Here is a 23,230-nt window from a genome sequence, read left to right on the forward strand (position 1 = left end):
GATCTTAATACCAGCGCGATCCTTTCCTTTGTCTCTGAAGAGGATAAGAAAGATTAGGATGAATAACTAATTGTTGATCGTGTAAAAAACGTATCGTTTATTATCATTATTAATCGAAAACTCGTTATATCGCAAAAAACAACGTATTTACAAATAATTCTGTGCAAACTTAACGAGCCTATGTACAGTAACACATTCATATATCCTACGCGATTGAGTTTCTCGTCGTGTGTGCGTTCGATCTCGATTAGTGCCGTAGAGCGTGGATCCCAGGATCAATGAATCCACGCAAGCTGCTGTCGCTCCGGGACAGCCAGACTGTCCTCGCTCGAAGACTCATTTCCAAGGCTTCAGCTCGCGGCGAATTCCCGATTCACTCTCGCTGCAGCCTCAGGAGTCTCGCCTTGAGTCCCGTTGCGCTCTTCTTGGTTTTGGCCACCTTATTTTTATTCTCGTACTTCTTCCTCAACTCTTCCATACGTTCCTTCATGATTCGTTGTTGCTCCTTCTTCCAGATGTCCTGCACACGATCACCAATTTACCAGTCGAAGACCTCAAGAAACTTTACGACTTACTGCGCCGCGAAACCCTGCGCCAACTAAGACCGTTAGTACCTTGAAGTCCTGACAAAATCCCAGCCAGAGGACGAAGAACGCGCTCGGATCCGCCTGGTCCAAGTTCGACCCTTTCGGCTTGTACTGATAAAACTGCATCACAGCCTTGAACTTGCACCTCGCCTCCTGGAAGGCCTCTTGTTCGCTGGCCAGCTCCGCGGTAGCCTCGCGCACGAAACTGTCCATCTTCTCCTTGAAGGGACCCGAATTTTCCGGGTCGGCTTCGACCACGATGTCACACTTCTTGACGCATGCTGTAAAGACAACGTAGAACGCAACGGGATCAAGTTGATATATATATCAACATGAAATGTATTTTACCTTTCAATTCCTTCCGCAACCTGTCCAACTCGCCGGTGATGTTGTCGAAGTTGATGTTCGAGGCAGCCTCGATGTCCGCCGGTTCTGGGACAGGCAGCGGCAAAGGTGACTCGAAGTTGTGGTCCTTCTCCTGCGCCAGCCTCGCTCTAACCACGTAGTGAAGCAGAGTGATGCCCGGCACGTTGGACTTGACGTCTTTCAACTTGCCGAGGATCTCTAGGCCGAACCCGTCCGCCTGTCCCCGACTCCTGTTCCCGCCGTTCATGTAATTGCCCAGCGTGAGAATCAACGCGATCACCTTCTTCAACGATCCGGAATTGCAGAGAAAGTCGCAGGTGGTCTTTAGGTTGGTCAGCTTGTTGGACACCGAGGTGATCGCATCGTGGAACTCGGTCTGGAACATCAGACAGGCTATCCTCTCCGCAAAGCTGTTTATGCCGGACAGCTTCTTCAGAAACACCTCCGGCTGGTCCAGTGGAACATCCGGATTCGTTTCCTCGAACGCTCTGATGTCCTCCAGCTCCTTCGCGGTCGGTCTCTGTAATAGAACTCGGTTGGTACAATTCAATGGTTTCAGTAGGATCACGTAGTTTCCCCGACTTACGATCTCGTATATCTGTTGCAGCGCCTCCAAGCTGACCACGTTCGTATCGAGGTTGTAGACCGCGTTCTCCACCTCGTAGAAGTCCACGTGCAGGCTCTTCTCCAGAATGCCCACGGTTTTCGAGCGCTTCGAGTCGAGGATCTTCGCTGGCTGCACCTTAGAGGGCTTCGTGGAATCGTCCGCCTTTTTCAACGGTTTTCGCTCGGTCACCTGACGCGAAAATAGACCGGCGAACTCTTTCATGTCCAGGTTTTTCTCTTCCTCTAGCTCCAGCCACAGGGGTACCTGAGAAGTATTCGAGGTCTTACAAATTTAGATTTAACTATAGACCTCAGACTCGAAAAATTTATTAATTATAATATATTAATTATAACAAAAATGTATTAATTCTCAACTAAAACCGTAGGTCCTGAAACCGTGGTAACTCACTTGAGCGGGGGCGTCCGAAGCTTCGACGGAACCAAGGTTTGTCTGCGCTTCCGGCACCAGGATCCTCGTCCAGTAGAGCGGCTTCATGGGCACCTCGGGGCACATGGGTTCTTTTCTCATACCTAAACGAGTAAGAGCGCACTGATCATCGCGATATCTCCCTTTCACGGGCTACGAGACGCCCTGCGTCCTGGTACTCACACGCTCTGCCCGCCGGGTTCCACCCTCCTATCGGTGGAGCCGGTAAAGGACACGGTCCTGGAGATCCTCCCATCATACCTGGAGGCGGAGGTGGTCTCGGTGCTCCCGGTGGACCCATGCCTGGTGGTGGCGGCGGTGGCGGTGGTCCACCCATCATCCCGGGAGGCGGAGGAGGCGGCGGTGGTCCCGCGAGGATGCCTCCGATGGGAGGCGGTGGTGGCGGTGGCGGGATTCCTCCCATCAGAGGAGTGCACGGCGGCGGTGGAGGCGGTGGGATGCCGGCTCCCATGCCGGGCAACGAGGGAGCTGGTGGCGGAGGAGGGGGAGGAGGTGGAGGAGGTATCGAGGAATGCGAGAATCCGTCTACGAGGGACGCGGTTAGCGTGGGCAAAGGCGGGGGAGGCGGAGGAGGAATGGAACCGGACATAGGTGTCGGCGGCGGAGGTGGCGGAGGAGGAACGGAAGATATCATGCCGATCGTGGGCCCGGGAGTCGGCGGCGGAGGTGGCGGTGGCGGGACTGGGGGAGACCCAGGTGTTTCCCTGCTCATGGGTTGCAAAGGTGGCGGCATGGGAGTCAGAGGTGGTGGTGGCGGAGGTGGAGGAATCCCTGTCAACGACGTTAGACTCTGCGAGGGAATCGACTGAGCCGCGTGAGGACATGGTGGCAGCGGCGGCGGGGGTGGAATGGAGAACGTGGGGACAGCAGGATGAGGCGGTGGGACGCTAACGGGACGATCGAGGAAAGGCGAAGGTGGAGGAGGCGGTGGCGGCGGCGGCGGTGGCGCAACGCTAGAATGGGCGGGGGGAGACGGCGGCAGTGGCGAAGTCGCGGAAGACATGGAGGACTGTTTTCTTGGCGGTTCGAGCTTCGCACCTTTTAGGCTGTCGAGGCCCTCCGCGATCGGCTCTTCGGGAATCGACTCCTGAACGCTGCTCGACCTCTCCGACGTCGCGTCTTCGGAGTTTCTTGGCCTGTCCAAGCCCCATTGTTCCGGCTGCACAGTCAGAGGGGACGTCTGCGTCGACTTACCCTGCGCCGATGTCTCGTCGACGTTCCTGGTCAGTTCCCGGAGCCGTTCAACCTCGCGCCGCAAGTTGTCCTTCTCCGAATCGCTGCGATCGCTCGCTTCGATGTCCTGAAATCGTCCGATAGATGATCGTCAGTCGTTTCGGTACATTTGATAGGGGTTCTGTCGGGCTTACGATACTGTTTTTCTTGCCCGGCGTTCGCTCGTCAAAGGAGATCGATCCGAGAAGCCCGTCCGCGTGCAGTCTGGAGCACAACCTGGTCGCGAACTGCTCGATCTCCTCGTCCGTCAGCCTGGACTTGAGCTGATCCGGCAACACCGAGATCAGCGTGTCCACGATCCGCCTCTCTGAAAGACCGAGCCCTCTTTCAGACCCCGCTTTCTCCGTTCCCCGTGCATTCACTTTGAGCAAACCCGCGTAAATATTTAACGACCGCGTCCGACGCGATCCATTCTTCCCAAGCGACGACGTACCTGCGCTCTTATCGTACCTGCTGCTAAATTATCCAGCCACCGTGACCCTGTACCACGAGTCTCCGAGGAACTCATCTCGGCCGGACTTATTGTCAACGATACGCGAACCGGCGCGATCGAAATAAACCACTATTAATAATCGGATTCGTCCGGATCACCGGACACAACGACAGACGCGTTAACCTCCCACGGTGCAGAAACAACAGCGAATCGCCGATCGGTGACACTGTCACTACGCCGCTCGCAAAATGGATCATCGCCTTGCCGGAGATCGATAACCCGATTGTCTCTGACGTCTCCTCGTAACCGAACGGTACAGTCACAACGGCGTGCAGCTTCTCGAAACGGAAGATCGCGATTCCAACGGAGATCCACGACCGTGACACGTGGTGGATCACGCCTCCTCTTATCGCTCCTCTTATCGACGTTCCGCTAATCGCTCTTTATCGTCGCTCGTTTACTTCTTGCGCCGTATCGTCGCGTTATATTTTTTGCGTTGCGAGCAGCGTTTGTAGGTGCTAACCCTTTGCACTCGAGTGCCGACTCTGAGACGCCATTAAAATTATTATATATCTCGTCCCGAGACAATTTTTATATGATCGAAATTCAGATGGAAAAATGTGTTAAAGTATACGAGTCACGAGGCTCGATTCCATACACACAGAATATACTTTGTTATGTAAAATAGAAGTACTATGAAAATTATTTTGAATTTACAGTTAAAATGGCTTCCGAGTACCAAGGGCTAAAAGTACAACCTCGACGACTCACCGGCTTGCGGAGGAAGCGGGCTCCGTTCGCTCTTCTCGTTCTTCTGGTTCTTCTGGAAGACTTCCGAATCGATCGACGGCGGCGTGGTCAGCTCCGCCGATTCCTGCTTGACTTCCTGCTCGTCCGGATCGGTGAACACGCTGTCGCTCGACGATTCTTGGCTCGGCGGGGCCGAGATCTCCGACACGATCACCGCCTTGTTAGCCAACCGCCACGAATCGGTCACCAGAACCATCGGACCCTTCCTCTGACCCGGCAAGGACACCGGCACCAATAGGCTGTTCGACAGATCCGCGTCCGTCGCCTCGATCTTCTCCATCGATCGTCGACGCTCCTCATCTTCCCCGTTCACCAGCTCCTCCTGAATCTCGATCGACTTGTCCGGAACGTCGGGCGCGACCTGTTCGATTCGATAGTCCATGGGTAGAATACACGACGAGACTTCCTCGCAGGAGATTCATTCAATGGGAGATAGGACACGCGTGAGATCCGGAAGAGATACATCACGTATCGCGGAAATAACGCGACGAGACCTTGGCGAATTCCTAGCAAATTTCCGCGAGCACGGATTATCGTCGTGTTCCTTTTCGTTATTCCCGATCGTCGCCTTTAATCTCGACAACCTCTCGTGACCTATTAACCCCCCGTACGCCCCGTGGAAATAATTGCACAAAATGTACAATGGAGTCGTTGGCGTCCTCTACCTCAACTGGAAGATTTGCAATTCTTATCTATACGATCTGTTTAGGCTGGTTTGGTGTTCTCAGCGTTAGATGACATGTCGGAAAATGAGCGATAAATTGTTTAAGGATTAGCGAGCATTAGGACGTTGCAAGAAAGTCGGATAAAGTCTCTGAATCAGGACGGCGCGCGTTCGATAAACCGTGTCAAAGGGCCAGATGAATTTTGAGTCTTAAAGGACCGGGGGAGCAGAGTTCGAGAAGCGAAAGCGAACCCTGACCTTTCTCACGGCAGATCCAGGAGGCTTGGGCGCCTGTCGCTTGCCATGGTACGGAGTCCTCGGCTGCTTCTCGAACTTCTCGTGCCTCTGGACGTTCTGATGGATATCCACCGGTTTCGCTGGGGCTGGTTTCCTGACGGGCGTCTCTTCCGCGTCCTCGCCCTCGGCGTCGTCCCCCGTGTCGGTGGTGTCCCCGAGACCGTCGACGGAGCCATGGACGCTGGCCGTCCCTTCGGCGGCCCTGCCCTTCTTGGTCTTCTTCTTGGCGTCGCTCTGCAGGTTGCCCATGTCCGGAACAACCGGGACCTCTGTCCCTTGACAGGCGGCGGCGGGCTTCGGCTGTTGTGGCGCAACTGCGACGACCACGTCCCCGACATAGAAGGCTCTGATGGTGTTGACACAGAGGCGGGCGATGTCGCGCAGTGTTGGCCTGGTTTTCGCCGGCGGAACGGCGTCTGCGCCCCCACCCTTGCCCTCGCCGTCCTCATCGTCCTCCACCCTCGGCTCCATTCACGGTCGATACACGTCGCGGCGCCGGTGCCTCTTCCTCCGCGACGGTCCGAAGGACTAACCGCAACCTAGAACCAGCCACGAATTCCTTCTAATTTCTCGTTTTTCTGTCGCAGGCGACAAAACCATCTCCGCGATTCGAGACGATTCGCGAACGGCTGCGTGCACACACCCAGAATTGACACCGTAAATAACACTATTGATAGCACGAGATAAACCGTCGGTAAACACTTGGTTCGAGGTAAGCAGTCGCGATTCGTCACTCTCGTAACCGCTAGACCGAAAATGTGCACGTTTGTCCAGCGATTACGGGACATCCACGACGCACAGTGAACAGCGACGAATAAATCTGTTCTATTTTGCAGCATTCTATCACTCGCCGAACAATGGACACACGTCGAAGGAAGTCGAGTTTCTCCGAATTACCGGGTCTCAAAATTCTCGGTGACAAGCTATGTTTTCAAGAGATTTCCCGGTAAGATGAGGCCTTACCTTCGCTTCTTCCCGATGAGGACTGCCGGAGGTCGATCTCTGAACAAGTTGACGCGAATCGACGACTGTTTACATTTACGTCGCGGCCTCTGTCTCTACGGCGACACATAATCGATCGCGGGATCTATGGTGCGAGCAAGACGATCCCATCTATGTACTTTTGTCGCACTGTCTCAGCGCCGTCGGTCGCGCGACAACATAGATATCCTCGGTTTCATGGTAAATTGGCACGTTATTAACGCATAACTGACGCACTATTGGACGCGTCCATACGGCGTCCGACGGTTTGGGTAATGTTAAAGTAATGTTGCAGGTCTCGCGGACGGGGAACACTGTTCTCCTGATGTACTCGGAGCCGGTGATAACGGCAGGGATTCTAGGTCATTTGGCTGGTTGCCACGCAGACGATAGTCTCCGCGGGATATCAATTGTTTCTCGGCCGTCGATGAGAGCGCATCGATCCGGGAATAGCAACGAGTGTTCCAGACGTGCTACGGCCGCCCTTGCTCTTCCCACGCGTTCCCATCCGAGACATTCCATCGAGAAAGCCAGAGTTCTTAGCACTTTCACCGAGGAAGCGGCTAGACTCTCGCGCGAGCACTTCCAACTCCGTATTAACGAACACAGATGATTAGGAATGCTTGTAACGTTCGAAAGCCCGAGTGATATTCGAATGTAGGAGCACGATGAGAAACAATCCCGGTACGACGCCTTACATATCCTGACTAGCAACGGACTCGCGACTACTCGATGCGCGCAAACTCCGTGCTGAAAAACGCAACGCAAGCTGCGTGGGACGATCCTCGAGGTGCACGCAGCACAGGTGCATCTTTATGCAGCTCGCTAATTAGTCCCCTTCACGCAATTGCCATTCCTGCAATTAGTTTTGTACATGCACGGCTTCGGAGGTACCTTCTAACAAACAAAGGAATTTTAGCATCACGTAGAATAAGCAAAATAATTATTGTAAAATGTTGTGTTTAGCAAATTCCTTTAAAATAATTCACAATAATGGGATCTTACCAACATCAAATTTTGTACATGCTATCCCGAGTTTGTTCTGTATGATTTACGATTGATTACTACTACTGAAATATGCAAAATTTCGGGGAAAAGGCTTAAGTCGTCTGTCGTTGACTCGTACTACTGCGAAAATTTAAAACTTTTTCTGGCCTGACGTTGACTCGTACTACTCGTGAGAAAAATTCCGAAAATTTCACAATTTTCGAAATTTCAGTAGTAGAAGTCAATAACAAGTCGGACAAATAAATTCGAGATATCATCGCGCATGTTCTCCTGATAGAATCAAGTGGTTTAAGGCAATGCTAAATTAGGCATACTTGGTGAATATAACTGGGGTAGGTTTAATAAGTAAGATACGCTCGTTTCCAGTTTTATAGTACTTTTGTTTTCAAAAATTACAGTTTTCTTATTTTATTTTACGATTGTTTTACAATTTGAGAGGTAGTCGGAACGAAGGTGATATATTCCTTATAGGTCTCTTCTGATGAAGCTATTCGCCAAGAACCGGTGGCGCCATCCGTGACAGAACGCTGAAACTGATGACCAAAAATTTGGTTAACAGTTTCCATGTTTTGTCATTGATGGCGCCATTGGACCAGTCCTTGTCGTACAATAACTTTTCCTTCTCTTACATATTAGAAGCCTAGAAAAAAGACATACACCTATGAAACTTTTTGATTCTATATCGTACCACCAATGCCTACGCAATACTATAGTGTGCCATATCAGAGTACTTACGTGTTCTTCAATAGTGTTGAATGCATCAACACATGCAAGGAAATGGAACATGTGTTGTTTCATATTGACAATGAATTTGAGAACAAGGAGATAGCTGCTCGGTATTGTTTGCGTTATGATGTGGCACCGTCAATCGCATCAAAATTTAATTTACGTGCAATTTGAAGTGAACAAATCCTCCGTCCAAATTTTAATTGGATAATAGCACTTTGAAAATATTACCCCAACAAATTTGATGTCATTTGTGAATCAATCGCAATTCCAGGTAGCAATTTTATATTAAATTCTTACTGACGTGTCAGAATTACGTAATTTTCTGTGAAGATATGATTTTTTGTATGTGTTACTAAGATAAAGAATAGTCGTTTTCCTGCAGTCACAAAGTTTGGTTAAGTGTCTGCCTACGTGTCGAAGAAGGTAAAAGACGTTTTCCTTATTTTCTGTGAATATTTATAACTTCCGTAATGTAGTGTTCTATTTAACTACTTACTTACGTGTGATTGATCTTGTCAATAAATATTATTACAATCAAATGTGTCCTGCACGGGCTGTAGATTCCGTAATTTAACACAAGGTAAAATGTCAGAGTTCCTATTAATTGAAAGGTCTTTAATCCTCGAATGTTCTATTAACAATCAGCACAAAAATAAAAAAAAGAAACAATGGGAAATGAATCTTGGAATGTCCTGGTGACGGGAGGTGCTGGTTATATCGGTTCTCACACAGTATTGGAGCTATTAGCTGCTGATTTTAAGGTGGTGGTAATAGACAATCTTAGTAATACTTACAAAGGTAAGGGATGGCGAATGTAATTCTAATTAATGTTCAATGACATTATTTAATAATCTAATAAACTCTTATCTACCTTTATGGAAAAATACTTAGATGTCGGTTTATATCGTTGTAATTGAACATTAATTTTTGTATTTGATTCGCAGGCGAGAATGATTTGAAACCGGAATGTTTGCTGAGAGTAGAAAAATTGACAAACAAGCAAGTTACATTTATTCCTTGTGATATAACAAACATTAAGGAGTTAAGAGACGTATTTAAGAAGGTACGATTAAGATTTATATAGAAATCAAATGTCCAATTAAAGTTACAGATAATCTTAAATTTTAGCATAAATATCATTGCGTTATACATTTTGCCGCTTTGAAAGCCGTGGGTGAATCATGCGAGAAACCGTTGGAATATTACAAAACCAATATCAGTGGAACTTTGAATTTGTTAGAAACAATGAGGGAGTACAATGTGAAGCATTTAATTTATTCTAGTAGCGCCACTGTTTACGGAGTACCCGAGAAGCTTCCACTAAACGAAAACATGAAAACTGGTAATTGCACGAATCCCTATGGAAAAACAAAGTACATGGCTGAAGAAATTTTAAAAGATTTGTGTGCATCCGATGAGGTATAATCGTGTTTCCCGTGTCTCGCGTATCCAGTCTGAGAAAACAGTTTTCACGAAGATATTTCTAGGCATGGTCTGTCATATCTCTCAGATATTTTAATCCGGTCGGGGCTCATCCTTCCGGTCAGATTGGAGAAGATCCCAATGGAATACCGAATAATCTGATGCCGTACATTGCCCAAGTATCAGTTGGCAAAAGAGAAATGCTACACATTTATGGGAACGATTACGATACCGTTGACGGTACAGGTAGGGTCGATAGAAACGTTAGTAGCAACGATTCAACATAAATAGACAGTACATATCTAATTGGAGTTTGGTTTACAGGTGTCCGTGATTATATTCACATTGTGGACTTGGCATCGGGTCACGTGAAAGCAATGATCTATCAAAAAACTAAAGAATCAACTGGATTCAAAGCGATCAATTTGGGTACTGGAAAGGGTTATTCGGTGCTTGAAATTGTCAGTGCCTTTGAAAAGGCATCTGGTCAGAAAATACCATATAAAATCGTTCCACGTAGAGCAGGAGATATATCTGCTAGTTACGCGGATGCTAGTATAGCCAACAAGGAATTAGGATGGCGAGCCACTAAGAATATCGACGACATGTGTAAGTGTGCTGCAGAAATCATTACAAGAGCCGCTATTTAATTTTGCAATGTATTTTCTAGGCGCAGATGCATGGATGTGGCAACAAAATAACCCAAATGGTTATAAGAAGTATTAATCGTAATTGCTAATGCATTTATCTGTTAAATATTGTTGTTTCGTGATTTTTAACGGTACGATTCTAGTTATTTAAATACAAGCCATGGTGGTATCTGGTTACCAAAGTTTCGACCAAAGCTCAACATAAATGTATATTTATCTAATAATAAGCCATTCCTACGTTGATATTGATTTACTTTCCATAATTCGGTATAGATATAGAATAATTAAGAACACCGATCTTTTGTACAGAAAAAAATGAATGCATATTACTATTAAACTATTGTGCCATATGAATATGTATTATGTATATACGCGTCAAACGCACAATTGCATTCACGTTAAGCAGACAATATTAAATTAATATTAAAGTACAAAATGGAAATTAACAATATACCTGTATGTATTGTTAAAATGTGCAATAAATATCAATTCTATCAAGTATTGCGATTTATATCCCAAAATCTTGAATTCTTAAATAGCAATTCTTAAAAGAAATTAAAAAATTAATTCAATACGTTTTACTTGCTTTCGTAATTTACCTAATAAAATTGCTATCATTATCAGATATGTATTTCTACCGCTATGGTAATTGACGCCGTTCGAACCTTAGAGCTTCCCGACTTCGCAACAAGGGGCGCCACTATTAGCCAACACCAGCGATTGCTGAGCTGGTTTCATCATTTTATCTTCTGTGAACATTATTGACGACATCATATTCTGTATACATACATGAATGTGTACTGTTTTTCCATTCGAGTGAAATTCACTTTGATTGTTTTCTTTTGAGCCAGAACTCGTTCGACACGACATGACGTCGGTTCAAGACCCGTTGAAAGAGGACACGCAAATAGAGTCTCTCCCCGGTGCGGACAGTATAGCGGATCGCAATTCGAGATGCGATTCACCGAAACGTGGAACTACGCTGTCAACCAGCACAAGCAGTTTCGAAGCTCTGGATCCACACGATCCGAATCTGAGCCGTTTAGCGAACACGATGTTCCAGAAAACCGGCGAATATTTGCAAGAGGAACTGACGGCCACGCACGCCGATTATCGTTTGCTGGAACGATTAAATAAAGAGACAATCGCCAAGTACACCGAATTAAAAACTATATCCTCGAATGTGGCACAGTCGTTGGACTCGTTAAATGAAAAATACAAAAAGTTACAACCTATTCTGAACAATATCAACGAGATCGACGATAGTGTGACGAAGCTGGAACAAGCTGCGTACAAATTGGCGTCGTATTCGAAACGATTGGAGGCGAAGTTTAAAGACATTGAGAAAGACACCAGGAACAAGTGAATCTGTGATATATAAATGCGCGTGTGTATGTAATAAACTTGTTGACTAGATGAATGTACATATATAATAAATGCATATATGATAGATGATAAGATTATCGATATTTGTATGATAAAACGAATTGATCTTATTGCATAGTAAAAGATAAGTTAAGTAAAAGATAACAACTTGTGCATAGTCTCCTAGTATTATTTAATTACAATAGCAAGTTAATTTACATGTTTCTTTTCTCTATATGCATATCCGGGTTCAAAATAACAGCAAACAATTATTGTATTCATAACAAACGTACTTTGTATAATGATACTGTAAAAAATTAATGTGTGTTACATGCTGCCTTATGATATATCACATACTGTTTTCCTTCTTTAATTTCGTAATTACTCTAACTGCATTGTAGTCTACTTATCAAACCACTTTACTTGAAAAATGTATAAGGTATTGTTACAGAAATGGTTAAACGATATTGTACAGGAAGTAATTTATACTATGCGCATAAACCAATAAATAATTATTCTTAAATATAATGGAAACTTATTGCTACAGAACCATATCCTGATTTCCATTATCCTCGTCTGTTCTCTGGTTAGAGGCTCTGTTAATTTACATGGTACAAACGGTTGCATCGTCGGGGATTATTATATGTATACATATACATATATATATACATATGCATGTATGCATATGTAATCGATATATGTATTAGCTACTGATTCGGATTTCTTTTGAATGCAATAGTTTATTGTATATCACCGATATTATATGCAATAAAACCGAGTCAATCGAGTACAATCTCTCGATAAGAAATTACACGATAGTTCTCTCAGGCATCTTTTGTTCTCTAAGGTTTATAATGGTTGTGTTAAGATACTTGAACACGTTAATAAATTTTTCCATTTACACCCGCCGATTTTTCGTCATTTGATTGACTTGAATTATTTGTTTTTGCGATTGTGTTAAAGCACCGAATGTTTCAAAGTCACAAGTGTAAATTTATGAACACAAGATGCATAGGTTCTTCAAGAAAGTATCATTTGCTGATTTGGCAAATCTTGAAGTACAATCCAGAATCCAGATACAAATTCCATCTAATTGCTGGAATCTTTTGACTTAACAGTCTAAGAAATTTCCAGCCATCAATAGTTCCAACGCGATTTCGGGTGCAATAGGAAATTCTGGTATCTCTGTGCTGCTATGCGTGTAACGTACTTTGTAGGCGAAATACATGCATACTTTCTGTAATACATGAGATCTGAAAGGAAAGTATACATAGATGATTCAGAATACTTTTTTTTCGCCAGGCAATTTAACAAAGAAAACTGGCAAACTCACGGGATTTCACGAAAGTTCACTTCGTTGGCTTCATTTTCAGCGAATTGGCCAGGTCCACTCAACATGGCTTTTATCGTTCCACTGGTTAACGCATACTCGCGTTTTATAAAGAATTCGTGACCATCGCTGCTGACAAGTTTGACGTACATTGCGAGTGGTCCTTCATAGCCACCATATATTTGCTTCCTTTCCTAAAATTTCAAATGGCAATTTATTATTTGTTATCTCAAAGGTGCACCTACATATAATATCATTAATTCCAACTACCGTACAACAGAATCTATCGTTAATGAACAGAAGACAGGATAAATAATTGAAGAAATTGAAATAAAAAGATTAAGCAGCTAAACTTTAATTTGCAGAAATAGGTACCGCATGCAGGTCACTAGATGAACTGTCTTCTTCTTCTTCGCTGTTATTGACAGTTTCTTCTGCATTGGGCTTGATCCAAAGAAAAATAAACATTAATTAATCAATGAACTTTTTACCATGACATTCCTGCTTTCCAATAGAGGAATCAATCAATTAGCAGCCCGATTGTGTACAACTCTTTTAAAATATATTTTAACATGCCCCAATAGTCATGCGAGTGTTAGACATGCGTAATATTTTAAGCAGAACACGTACCTTTTCAGCCTGCGAGTTTCTATTATTTGACATGTTTTATCAGATGCGTAGTATCGTAGTATCTGTAGAAGGAACGAGTACATTATTCGTCGATACTTATACGACCCATCGTGTCGTCTATAACGATATGTATGATATGTACTATGACGTTTCGTGTAAATAACAATGTAATCATTGAACTATTAAATGAAATATTTTAAAATGTATCTTTGTTTAATAACGAACTGTCTTTTATCTTACACCATCCGGTTCCATTCGCATACATATCTTTGTTCTTAACGAAAAGTCAGATTCCCATTCCGTCGTTTCGTGCTGATGAAAAGGTTATTTTAGACTCATACGTGTTACGAATTACCTAGGACATTAGCGGAGAAACAGATGCGCGAACGAAGTTATGCATCGACAGGAAATTAATTGGATATTCTTGCGTCTAGCCTAAATTTTACGCTACGAGTGAAAATTGTTTCGATAGATTGGGAAAACGAACTTTAACACTGTGTTATTTGTCGCATACGTTTCATACAGTAACAAACCCCCTGCCTACCTGGGCAAAATGATAATTCTTATAAAATTCAGACTTCTCGATTCACAGTAAACTTTTCTAACAAGTGCAACAGCAATTAATATGGCTACTAAGAATGTCGGATGGATTTCGATAAGTCGAATCACGTTTCTCCATCTTCGGTTCAGCAGCGCTGGCGCTATCTGCTGGTAGATCAAAACTGGCGCGAAACATCCGTTGTTTCGTCATCTTTGAAATCAACAAATCATAAAATACAAATATTCGATATATTTTTTTTTTATCGTTCGTAGTTCAGATATCGAATGAATGACTTTTAAACTTTTAATTAATCATTTCAGGGGATTAAGGATCTTTCAAAAACGAAAACTTCTAACTACTTTTTTGCTTGTACGAAAACTAAACTTATTAGAATAAATCAATAAAAATCAAAAAATCATAAATAACACGAGATAGTATAGTTCTAAGCACGGCAAATAGTCGATTGATAATTGTTCATGATAATGAAATCATTCGCGCTGTTTATTTCGCTCGTGACCATGATACATAGTTACATTTACACAATTTTATAAATGTCTTTGAAATATTATTACGCACTGTGCTTACGTTTATCATTCGTCGTCTGGCCGATAACAGTAGCATGATCGATCGTCTTAGACTACCCTCGCTTTAACACTTATTCCCTTTTTAAAGGATGGCAATTGTAGTACAGAGAACAAAATTGTCTGTACTAACAATTACAGATGGCTCGTATGTTTATCGTTTCGTCGTCGATTATAAAATTTGCATCTCGTGTAATGTGATCGCAGAATTTTAGCCGCGAAGCTAAAATGAAAAAGCTTTTCATTCGTTTGGTACAAATAGTCCAATAAATTTACGAAAATTCGAATTGCTCAATATTAGGACAATTAATTGAGAATTCATTATCGAGGATATGCGCTTCATAAATTTCGTTATCCCTGTGAATTTCACATTTTACGTACAGTCAATTTTATATTTAATTTAATTTACATCATCACATATTGTGATATGCAACGCGGCAGAATTATACAGCAGAGAATAAATTTTGCAAACGAAATCGACTATGGGAATCAGCGTGAATGCTCGAATGAAATTCTGACGAACAGTATTTAATTATAGTAATGTCATAATTCTATACGAAGAATGAAAATTGTCTTATCAAATCTTGTCAAAATTTGATCAGTTGTCAACGTCATTGTAAAATTATCTCTATTAGCGTATCATGTTTCTTTAATTTACGAATAAAATAGTGTCTTGTGCTTGCGATTGCGTAGCAACATCGAACGTCGTACTTGTATGTTATAGATCCTTGATAAAATGATTAATAAATATTAGTACACAAGCACACACGCCTTGGCACATTACTATTTAGAATCTTCATTGTTGTAGGATGATGCAGCATAGGAAAGTGCAATTGATCGGTGCGTAAAATTATTGAGAACAAAATTAACTACAAAATCTCGTTTCGCTTCACAAAGTAAATTTCTCCGAGAATCACGCGTAATAACAAATTTTATAAAAATGGAATACTTTATATCTATGGAATATTGGATAGATTCGTAAATGCATCGCACACATAGGCGCATCGTGTCAATACTATTTTTACGCAAGGATGAAATTTTCTATAAATATGTATCTCGTAGGAACTGACTTGCCGTTGAAGAATGATTCGCTTTCCTTTTCTTTTATAAAACATTCTGTATAAATTTCGCAAATCGGTATGAATCGCTAAATAATTACCTAATAGAAATAACATTCAGTCCCGTTTTTTTTACAATGTAATCACTCCCCATAGCAGGAAATAGACTATTAAATTATGAATTTGTAAAACAACGTTGTAAGATCCGTACCTTACATGAAATTAAACGTTTCGCGAGTTATTACCGTTTGAACTATTTGTATTTATTTATAAATATAATATACACACGCACACGAATTTATATGCATATACACGATGTATATTATAAATGCGCGTGGATGTATACGTATATATGTATATAGAATTATTTAACTACATACAGGGTGATGCAATAAACATCTCTGCGGGATGATGGGCCGTATTCAGTATACGCGATGACGTTTCATCGGTAAATCTTATAATTATTTGTTGTCAATCTGTAAACGAATAATTAATGCAGAGAAAGCATTATTTGTCGTATCGGCAATGGGATTACGATGTTTTTTTTTACGGTCAAGCGTTCCTCTTGCTTCACCCTATATATTCGGTTGTTACACAATAACAAATTAACAATAATTCTAAAGCTTTGGAGTGATTTCCTTATTAGCTGTGACTTACTTTTCTAATGATACTTCTTCTACTGCTACGTCTAACGAATACTGTCCTATCTATAAGTACGTCTGGACAAAGTCTGTATTTAGGTAAATATTAAAAAGAGGCTGTAAAGCACAAATACTAAATCTCCTGCCGCCGAGTTATGCGCGAGATGTAGTCGGGGGTAACTTGTACGATGTCGTCTATGTACATACATACGAACCTAAATATTTCCACGAAGTTCTCCTGAAACACGAACATCGTCAATAAATCGGAAACACTTTAGGGAAGACTCGGTGAACGATTTACGATTTACCTTAATGCAAGGCACCTCGTTGTTAGCTATCACTTGTCGCGGTCTCGTTCACCGTTTTATTGTTAGGTGCAAACTGTTGACTAATACCTGTCGACACGGTTTGACTGGGGTGAATCACGGGCCCTACCGTTTGGACTAAATTACAGGTAACCGGTACCATCGGCGGCAAATTCACGGAATTATTCATAGGGCTGATATTACAAGATAACGATGGTCTTTTCCTCTCTAAACTGTTTGTAGCCATTTGTCGTCGAGTTGTCGAGTTACGTTCGAGACTGTTCGTGACGATGTGGTGCCTTCTCTCTAAGCTCGAACCGGTACTGACATCAGTTTGACTCCCCTGCACCAAAAATGGAATCTTTCAAAATGATTAGCATCAAATGACCAGCGTGGCCACAAAAAAGTGCTTGTTTCCTCAAAGGAGTCGAGTATGGTGGCTGTACCCTTGTCATTCGTTACGGAAAGAAGGACTTTTTTCTAGTCGTGCCAAGCCTGGCTTACACGGTTCAATAATCTTTACCTGCAGAGGCCGGTCTACCGACTGACCCATCCTATGCAGGAGATCGCCGCTTTGACTCTGTCTGAATGTTGTGCCTTGTCGTTCGGTCGACTGACTTCTCAAAAATTGCTCCCCGGACTGACTGGAACGGATGCGACCCTCCGGCGTAGACTCTTGGGGAACGCCATCATTTTGTTGCTTCTGGCAAATCTGATTGTCCACGTACGGGTAACGAATGCGTATCGAGTCGATCACGTCCAGCAAGTTCTTAGCGTTCATTGCCAAAATATGAGCAGCCGACAGCATATCTCTGAAATGGTCGAAAGTTTTGTTAATCTTGCCCTTTACCGTGCAGTCCTATTGAAATTGGGTACATATTTACTTTCGCGAGTCCGCATCCAGAGTGGTAGCACTGTACTGTTGGGCCCGTCTCATAGCTGTCACCAACTCGGACATGTTCTTGCTGAGTACTTTGTGCGCCATTTCCACTTCTCGGTGAGTTGATATTGGTAATATGTCCATCAAAGCGTCAACGGAAGAGAGGAGTGCTCTCAATTCAGTACCGACCTTACAAACCAATTCTAAATACTGTTCCGCCTTGCTCTGCTGCACACCTACAGCGATATTCAGTATTCAGGATTTTTCAGAAATGTTCAGACATTGTTAAACAATTCAGTTCAAGTCACATTTATACCTTGAGACAAGGACATGACCGCACGAACGACGCTGGTAGTACAATCGTAGACTTTATCGTTGGCCCGATCCAAGTCCGCCGTTGGCGTGGGTTCCATTTTCTGCAATCGAAAGTCGTATTAGACCTGCTCGTTGGACCTTAGAAGGTCGAGTTAGTAATTGACAAAAAAAAGCAACATGATACCTTTACGACGATCACTTTCTCAATGCCTTTATCAGAGCCAAGGGATCCAGTGTTGGCACTGTGTTGATCGTGATTTGGTGACTGGGTGACCGAGCGAGGTATCGGAGGACTAGCGCTTTCATCTCCACTCGTTGCGATAGATAATCTTTTCTAAGGGGATTGTTATGTCAATAGCTATCCTTTTATCAGAGTTTTTCTATAATATCAACAAGATCTGTTACCTCTTCCCTGGCCAACCATCGGCTATCCTCTTCTGATTGGCGCTGTTGCTCCAATAGTCGTTGCTCCAACAACTTCTGTTCATCATCGACGCCGCTGCCAAAGTTCTCCGCGACATTATCAAAGAACTGTGACTGCACTGCTCTCTGAAATAGAATGATTCTATTTTACATCACCTCTAGAATCTATGGTGGAAGTATCGCTCGCTCTTACAGTATCGACGAACATACATATGTACACAGTAAAATTAAAGAGATGCATAATTCTCGATGCAAGGTAAAAACCATTTCAGAACGAGAGCAGTGTGCAGTCATACTGGTCGCATGCAGCTCAAATTGTTACAACGTCCACGTTACTGTATTATCATGTCCATTCGTCATGCAAACAAAATTAAAAGAGAACAACAGGGATTAGCCTACCAAACTGCATAGTAATGGTAACCATAGTAATCATAATAATAGTAATAACAACGACAACAACAAAAATTATAATAATATAATAATAATGATAAAAATAATAATAACAATAATAATAATAATAACGAGAGTCTAGATTTTTGCGTGAACGAAGACAGTGTGGCCTATCGTGAAACTGTGTGTAACAACTAACAAGGTGTTCTGTGAACTCCGAGCAAGAGTGTGAGCGCGTCTGCATCAACCAAAAGCATGTTTTGCGCGTATTATATGTACACGATCGGCTCGCAACAAAGGGTGTACAATTGTGCAGCGTTTCGAGTAACGAAAAAACTTTACGAGTGTCTCGCAATCGGTAGAACAAGAAGTAGAATGCGTGCGCTTGTTGATCGCCGTTTTCCGGCTTGTACCATCGGATAGATTGAACACCGACTGCTTACAAGTCATGGCAGGACGGGAAGATTTTTTTTGGGAAAAATAGTAGAGCAACATTCTATATGCGCTGGTGCAACCCGCCCGACCGCAGCCTGTACACAGTCTGAAGTCTAAACAATATGCTGTTGCAGAATAGGGGATGCGATTGTTCATTCCTAGGAGGCTTAGCCAAACCTGATCTTGGTGGGCCTCCTCTGTCATCGAGCTGCTCGATGACATGGTGCTGTCGCTGACAGCGGAGGATATCAGGGATCCGGACAGTGTACCGTCGATGGAGCTAGTCAGCTGTTCGTCAGGCTTTTGCGCGACGAACGTGGTGATCTTTGCAATTCCGGTGGCTAGCTGGGGTCCGACGGTCTTAACGACCGCGGGCTGGCAGAGCACCGGTTGCGGTAGGTATGCCACGTTTGCCGTGTTCGTTACTAGATTGGTAACGTTGCACTGAGACGTGGGTGCGGGTTGTTGGCCAATGACATAGCTCGAGGTGCTTGAATGGACAATTTGCTGGCTGGCAGGCTGACCTGTGATATTTGCCACCGCAAACTGCGCCTGAATCGGATGACTTTGAGTCACTGCACCGTACGATAACTGCTGGCTCACGCTGCCAGGTTGCGAGCTGGCCACATGACAATGTAATATTCCAGACTGCTGTTGGATCTGATGTTGGATTTGCTGCTGCATTTGCTGCGGGTACGCGGTTCCTTGCAGGATCTTGTGAGCTTGGACGACCGTGACGGAAGTCGCGTGTGCCGTGTAAATCGGATTGGCACCGCATCCTTGGCTCCCCTGACTTGCTTGGATTCCTTGAGTTCCTTGGACCCCCTGGATCTGCTGACCGGTCTGCTGTTGCGTCGGTATATAAGAAACCGGTTGGTGAACCGACGGATTGTTCTGTCTCTGAAGGTTCTGCACGTGTTGGGACTGCGACAAGTAAATCGGCTGTGCTCCCACCAACGCTTGTTGGCCAATGTTTGAGTAGATTTGCTGTTGCTGTTGCTGTGGCTGCTGGTAATTCTGCGGATGCATCATCATCGGCTGAGGCTGCAAATTCTGAAGATTCTGTAGATTCTGCGATGACGAGGATGACGGCGCCGCCGTCAAATTGCTCCTCGCGACTTGGACGCAGGTGGCCAGCGAGGCATTCATTGGCTTCAACTCGGTCACGGTTTGATTCTGCGCGTTTTGTGCTCGGAACTTGAGAACCGGTCCATAAAGACACTCTGCTGTGGATGTAGGCACGGTGTCGTTGGACGACGAAGAATTGACGGGCACGCGAGGATACGCGCCTGCCGCAACTGATGTATTTTGCACGGGATTCGAAGTTACGACGAACATGTTCGCGGTTTGAGGCGCGCCAGCACTGGAGAACTGAACGAAACTTGCGGTCTGAGGAGTCGAATTGCCAGGACCTACGATATTGTTCAAACTACTGGGCCCAAAGTTGCCGGGGTTTTCGCCGAAATTACCGCCGACGCTCGGACTCTGGCTGAGATTGCCAACGATGGCGGAACTCTGGGTAAAATTGGCCACCGGACCGTATATTTCACCGCAGCTCGACGTCGCGGTGGTCACCGGTATGGCGTTCGACGCGGAGAACTTCTGCACGGGCGAATAGAGGTCCCCGGTTATGCTACCGACCACTTTCGAGCTGACCGCGTACAAATTTTGCATCTCTTTAACCTTTTGCTGCTGTTGCTTTCTGTTCGCAGCGGGTGATTGGGCTTGTGACGTCTCTGAAATTGTCAGGCTGGACATGAGGGGAGCGGTGGTGTCCGAGGAGTCGAGGGAATCGAGATTGGTAGTGTCGGACAGGGTGGAATCGGCCGATTGGGTGGTGTCGTGGGAAGCGGACGGTTCCGAGACGGCCGGATCGAAAAATGGTAAGTCCGAGACCACTGCGGTGGTCAGGACTTGGTCCTCGTCTTGGAACTGGACCGCGAGGGTGTTGAAGGGTGAGGCAGGCGTCGTGTACACGGAGGGACATACCCCCCTGGCTTGATTGTCCTTGAGCAGCTGCGCGAGAACCTCGGGGCTCTGCGCCACGATATAGGTGGAAACCGGGGCCGCAGCGGTCAGCTGAGATTGATCCGACGTGTTTTGCGGTTGCCTCGAAGGTTTCGGCGGCGGTACATCGTCTGCACCTGAATTATCACAGATTATCTGGTGCTCCTCTTATCTGTATCCCCTCTCCTTTTCGCGTACCGGCTGCCTCGACGTCCATCTACTCGCTTTCTTCCCCTCGTTTTAATCAAACGTGGAAGCAGCCGGTACAAGCACAGTTTTACTCGTTTACTCTTTTACGTACCCCAAGACATGGCTTGCACTCTTCTGTTTTCACGCTTCATTGTCTCCTGCTGCTGATGTTTCTCTTCCAATAGAATCTCGCTGAAACACGAGGGAATTTCAGTAAACTGGATACACCGAATAAGACCGGATGTTCGTTTTTGGAGCTTACTGTAAAGTTTCCCTGATTTCTTTGAACGTTGGCCGCTTGCTCGGCTCGTAGCTCCAACACTGCGACATGAGAGAATATAAACGCGGAGGGCAGTGGTTCGGTAAGGCTAGTCTTTCCCCGTTCTCCAGCTTATGGATCACGTCGTGGTTCTTTACGCCCTGAAATGGCTTCACCCCGAGCATCAGAATCTCCCACATGCATACGCCTGAGAAATAAAAGTGTTGCTGTTATTAGAGAGAACTTGCGGAAGAGGTTTTTATTCTTGGACGAGACAAACCGAACATCCAGACGTCGGATGAGGTAGTGAATCTTCGGAAATTGATGCTCTCTGGCGCCATCCACTTGATCGGCAGCTTGCACCTGCTCGCGGTGTAATAACTCTGGTCCTCGACCCACCTGCTCAAGCCGAAATCCGCCAGTTTAACGCAATTGTGCGTCGACACTAGAACATTTCTTGCGGCGATATCTCTGCGAAACAAAAGCGAAATCGAGTAAGATTTTTTCCGCTTAGGAGGCTGGGAGCTAAGAATAAATATTCTTGGGCGAAGTTTCATGGATGAGATTACCTGTGTACAAATTTCTTGCTCTCGAGGTACGATAAGGCAGTGCTCAGTTGGAAGGTATAAAGCAGAAGCGTGGCTAGGTCCAGTCGCTGTTTATTCGACTGGAGATAAGCTCGCATCTCTCCTAGCCTGGCCAGCTCCATCACCAGCCAGATCGGCGCCTCCGAACAGACCCCGATCAATCGTATAATATGAGGATGCTCGAACTGTTGCATGATATCTGCGATATTCGATAGCCATTCGTTAAATGTGAAACAGTCGGGTCTCTCGACCGGATGATCGCAGTGAACTAAGTGTCTTACAAGCTTCCTCGAGGAACTTCTCGGAGGTGGCGAGATCCGCGTCCACTTTGCACGTTTTCACCGCGACAGCTATTACCTGGTTGTCCCTTCCTTTGTACGAACCCTTATGTACAGTGCCGAACTGTCCGTTCCCGATGACATCGCCCAGCTCCACTTGGTTTCTGACGATTTCATAGTCTCGGGCTGAAAGAAGAGCACGGTTTAATAAAACCGCAACCATATCGGAACCGCGCCGATTATTCTTACTAGCTGGCGTTGAGTAATCGCCCTCTTCGTCGACGATCTCAGCGTAATCCTCCGACAAAATGGTCCCAGTCTTGCTGACGTTCTTCTCCGGACTGTTGGAACCGTCCTGTCTGTACTTCGGTGGATGGGCATCTATTTTTGGAACCGAGAGCGATCTTAATAACGATCGATCGAACCGCGCGGGGGACTCATGCAGCATGTCTGGACGACCAGACACGTCAAGTCTACGGGATCATACAAAAACTACAAACCTTTGCATGGACAGGGATAGTTTTTCCACGATGCAGCTTGCAATTATAAACGATTAGAAACTTAGAGTAGTATATCGTTCGTCGATGCAAGAGGGGTGTTCGTGCCAGATACTTGTGTGTTCGTAGGGTAGTGGAATCGGTTAATGTCAGATGGGCCAATTGCTGTGACTTTGATTTGTTTTCGAGTATAATTAACTTTAATTCCTTTCATTTCGTTTATATATACGAATAGAATAGAATTCGTAAATATAATTACGAATAGAAAAGAATTCAATTTTCTAT

At 44.7% G+C, this 23,230-nt stretch overlaps 5 protein-coding genes across 22 annotated transcripts in view; 2 read left to right on the plus strand and 3 right to left on the minus strand.

Moving 5' to 3' along the window:
* Positions 1–76: 76 nt before the first annotated feature.
* On the minus strand, positions 77–5,915 carry LOC144470220 (uncharacterized). Its single transcript, XM_078181146.1, has 9 exons — positions 5,406–5,915; positions 4,445–4,844; positions 3,375–3,547; positions 2,170–3,307; positions 1,969–2,090; positions 1,540–1,824; positions 936–1,473; positions 615–868; positions 77–520 (listed from the first exon to the last, which is right to left on the minus strand). The coding sequence occupies exons 1-9, from the start codon at positions 5,913–5,915 to the stop codon at positions 374–376; spliced, it is 3,567 nt and encodes a 1,188-aa protein (XP_078037272.1). The 3' UTR covers positions 77–373.
* Positions 5,916–7,095: 1,180 nt separating this feature from the next.
* Gale (UDP-galactose 4'-epimerase) lies at positions 7,096–10,477 on the plus strand. 5 transcript variants are annotated; one of them, XM_078181148.1, is made up of 8 exons: positions 8,205–8,433; positions 8,520–8,585; positions 8,808–8,960; positions 9,107–9,225; positions 9,291–9,581; positions 9,650–9,830; positions 9,909–10,193; positions 10,255–10,477. In XM_078181148.1, exons 3-8 carry the CDS (start codon positions 8,831–8,833, stop codon positions 10,308–10,310), a joined length of 1,062 nt encoding a protein of 353 aa, XP_078037274.1. In that variant the 5' UTR covers positions 8,205–8,433; positions 8,520–8,585; positions 8,808–8,830; the 3' UTR covers positions 10,311–10,477. The 5 variants fall into 5 exon arrangements, with proteins under 5 accessions (XP_078037278.1, XP_078037277.1, XP_078037274.1 ...); XM_078181149.1 differs by having other exon boundaries at positions 8,545–8,585; XM_078181151.1 differs by lacking the exon at positions 8,520–8,585 and having other exon boundaries at positions 8,204–8,433.
* Positions 10,478–10,891: 414 nt separating this feature from the next.
* On the plus strand, positions 10,892–12,014 carry Blos2 (biogenesis of lysosome-related organelles complex 1 subunit 2). Its single transcript, XM_078181153.1, has one exon. It carries the CDS (start codon positions 11,103–11,105, stop codon positions 11,598–11,600), a length of 498 nt encoding a protein of 165 aa, XP_078037279.1. The 5' UTR covers positions 10,892–11,102; the 3' UTR covers positions 11,601–12,014.
* Eloc (transcription elongation factor elongin C) lies at positions 11,776–14,264 on the minus strand. Of its 6 annotated transcripts, none has more exons than XM_078181157.1 (6): positions 14,104–14,255; positions 13,915–14,006; positions 13,560–13,621; positions 13,283–13,373; positions 12,933–13,123; positions 11,776–12,852 (listed from the first exon to the last, which is right to left on the minus strand). In XM_078181157.1, the coding sequence occupies exons 4-6, from the start codon at positions 13,367–13,369 to the stop codon at positions 12,711–12,713; spliced, it is 420 nt and encodes a 139-aa protein (XP_078037283.1). In that variant the 5' UTR covers positions 13,370–13,373; positions 13,560–13,621; positions 13,915–14,006; positions 14,104–14,255; the 3' UTR covers positions 11,776–12,710. The 6 variants fall into 6 exon arrangements, with proteins under 6 accessions (XP_078037283.1, XP_078037281.1, XP_078037280.1 ...); XM_078181155.1 differs by having other exon boundaries at positions 13,305–13,373; positions 14,104–14,253; XM_078181154.1 differs by lacking the exon at positions 13,915–14,006 and having other exon boundaries at positions 13,305–13,373; positions 14,104–14,264.
* Positions 14,265–14,583: 319 nt separating this feature from the next.
* Positions 14,584–23,230, minus strand: part of Fak (protein tyrosine kinase 2 Fak) — a 38,431-nt gene continuing 29,784 nt past the window's right edge. For 7 of the 9 annotated variants that reach the window (XM_078181144.1, XM_078181143.1, XM_078181145.1 and 4 more), the window contains 15 exons: positions 22,949–22,984; positions 22,698–22,829; positions 22,452–22,634; positions 22,153–22,369; positions 21,864–22,054; positions 21,587–21,791; positions 21,437–21,516; positions 19,306–21,272; positions 18,286–18,429; positions 18,065–18,214; positions 17,882–17,981; positions 17,570–17,801; positions 17,209–17,497; positions 16,689–17,046; positions 14,584–16,618 (listed from right to left, as the gene is read on the minus strand). In XM_078181144.1, the coding sequence (XP_078037270.1) occupies positions 16,711–17,046; positions 17,209–17,497; positions 17,570–17,801; positions 17,882–17,981; positions 18,065–18,214; positions 18,286–18,429; positions 19,306–21,272; positions 21,437–21,516; positions 21,587–21,791; positions 21,864–22,054; positions 22,153–22,369; positions 22,452–22,634; positions 22,698–22,829; positions 22,949–22,984 (4,262 nt within the window). In that variant the 3' untranslated portion in view covers positions 14,584–16,618; positions 16,689–16,710. The remainder of the gene's footprint in view (positions 16,619–16,688; positions 17,047–17,208; positions 17,498–17,569; positions 17,802–17,881; positions 17,982–18,064; positions 18,215–18,285; positions 18,430–19,305; positions 21,273–21,436; positions 21,517–21,586; positions 21,792–21,863; positions 22,055–22,152; positions 22,370–22,451; positions 22,635–22,697; positions 22,830–22,948; positions 22,985–23,230) is intronic. The other 2 variants (XM_078181138.1, XM_078181139.1) reach the window with 2 other exon arrangements.

This window comes from Augochlora pura, chromosome 5, assembly GCF_028453695.1.
Source record: "Augochlora pura isolate Apur16 chromosome 5, APUR_v2.2.1, whole genome shotgun sequence".
In the NCBI taxonomy this organism is placed as follows: domain Eukaryota; kingdom Metazoa; phylum Arthropoda; class Insecta; order Hymenoptera; family Halictidae; genus Augochlora; species Augochlora pura.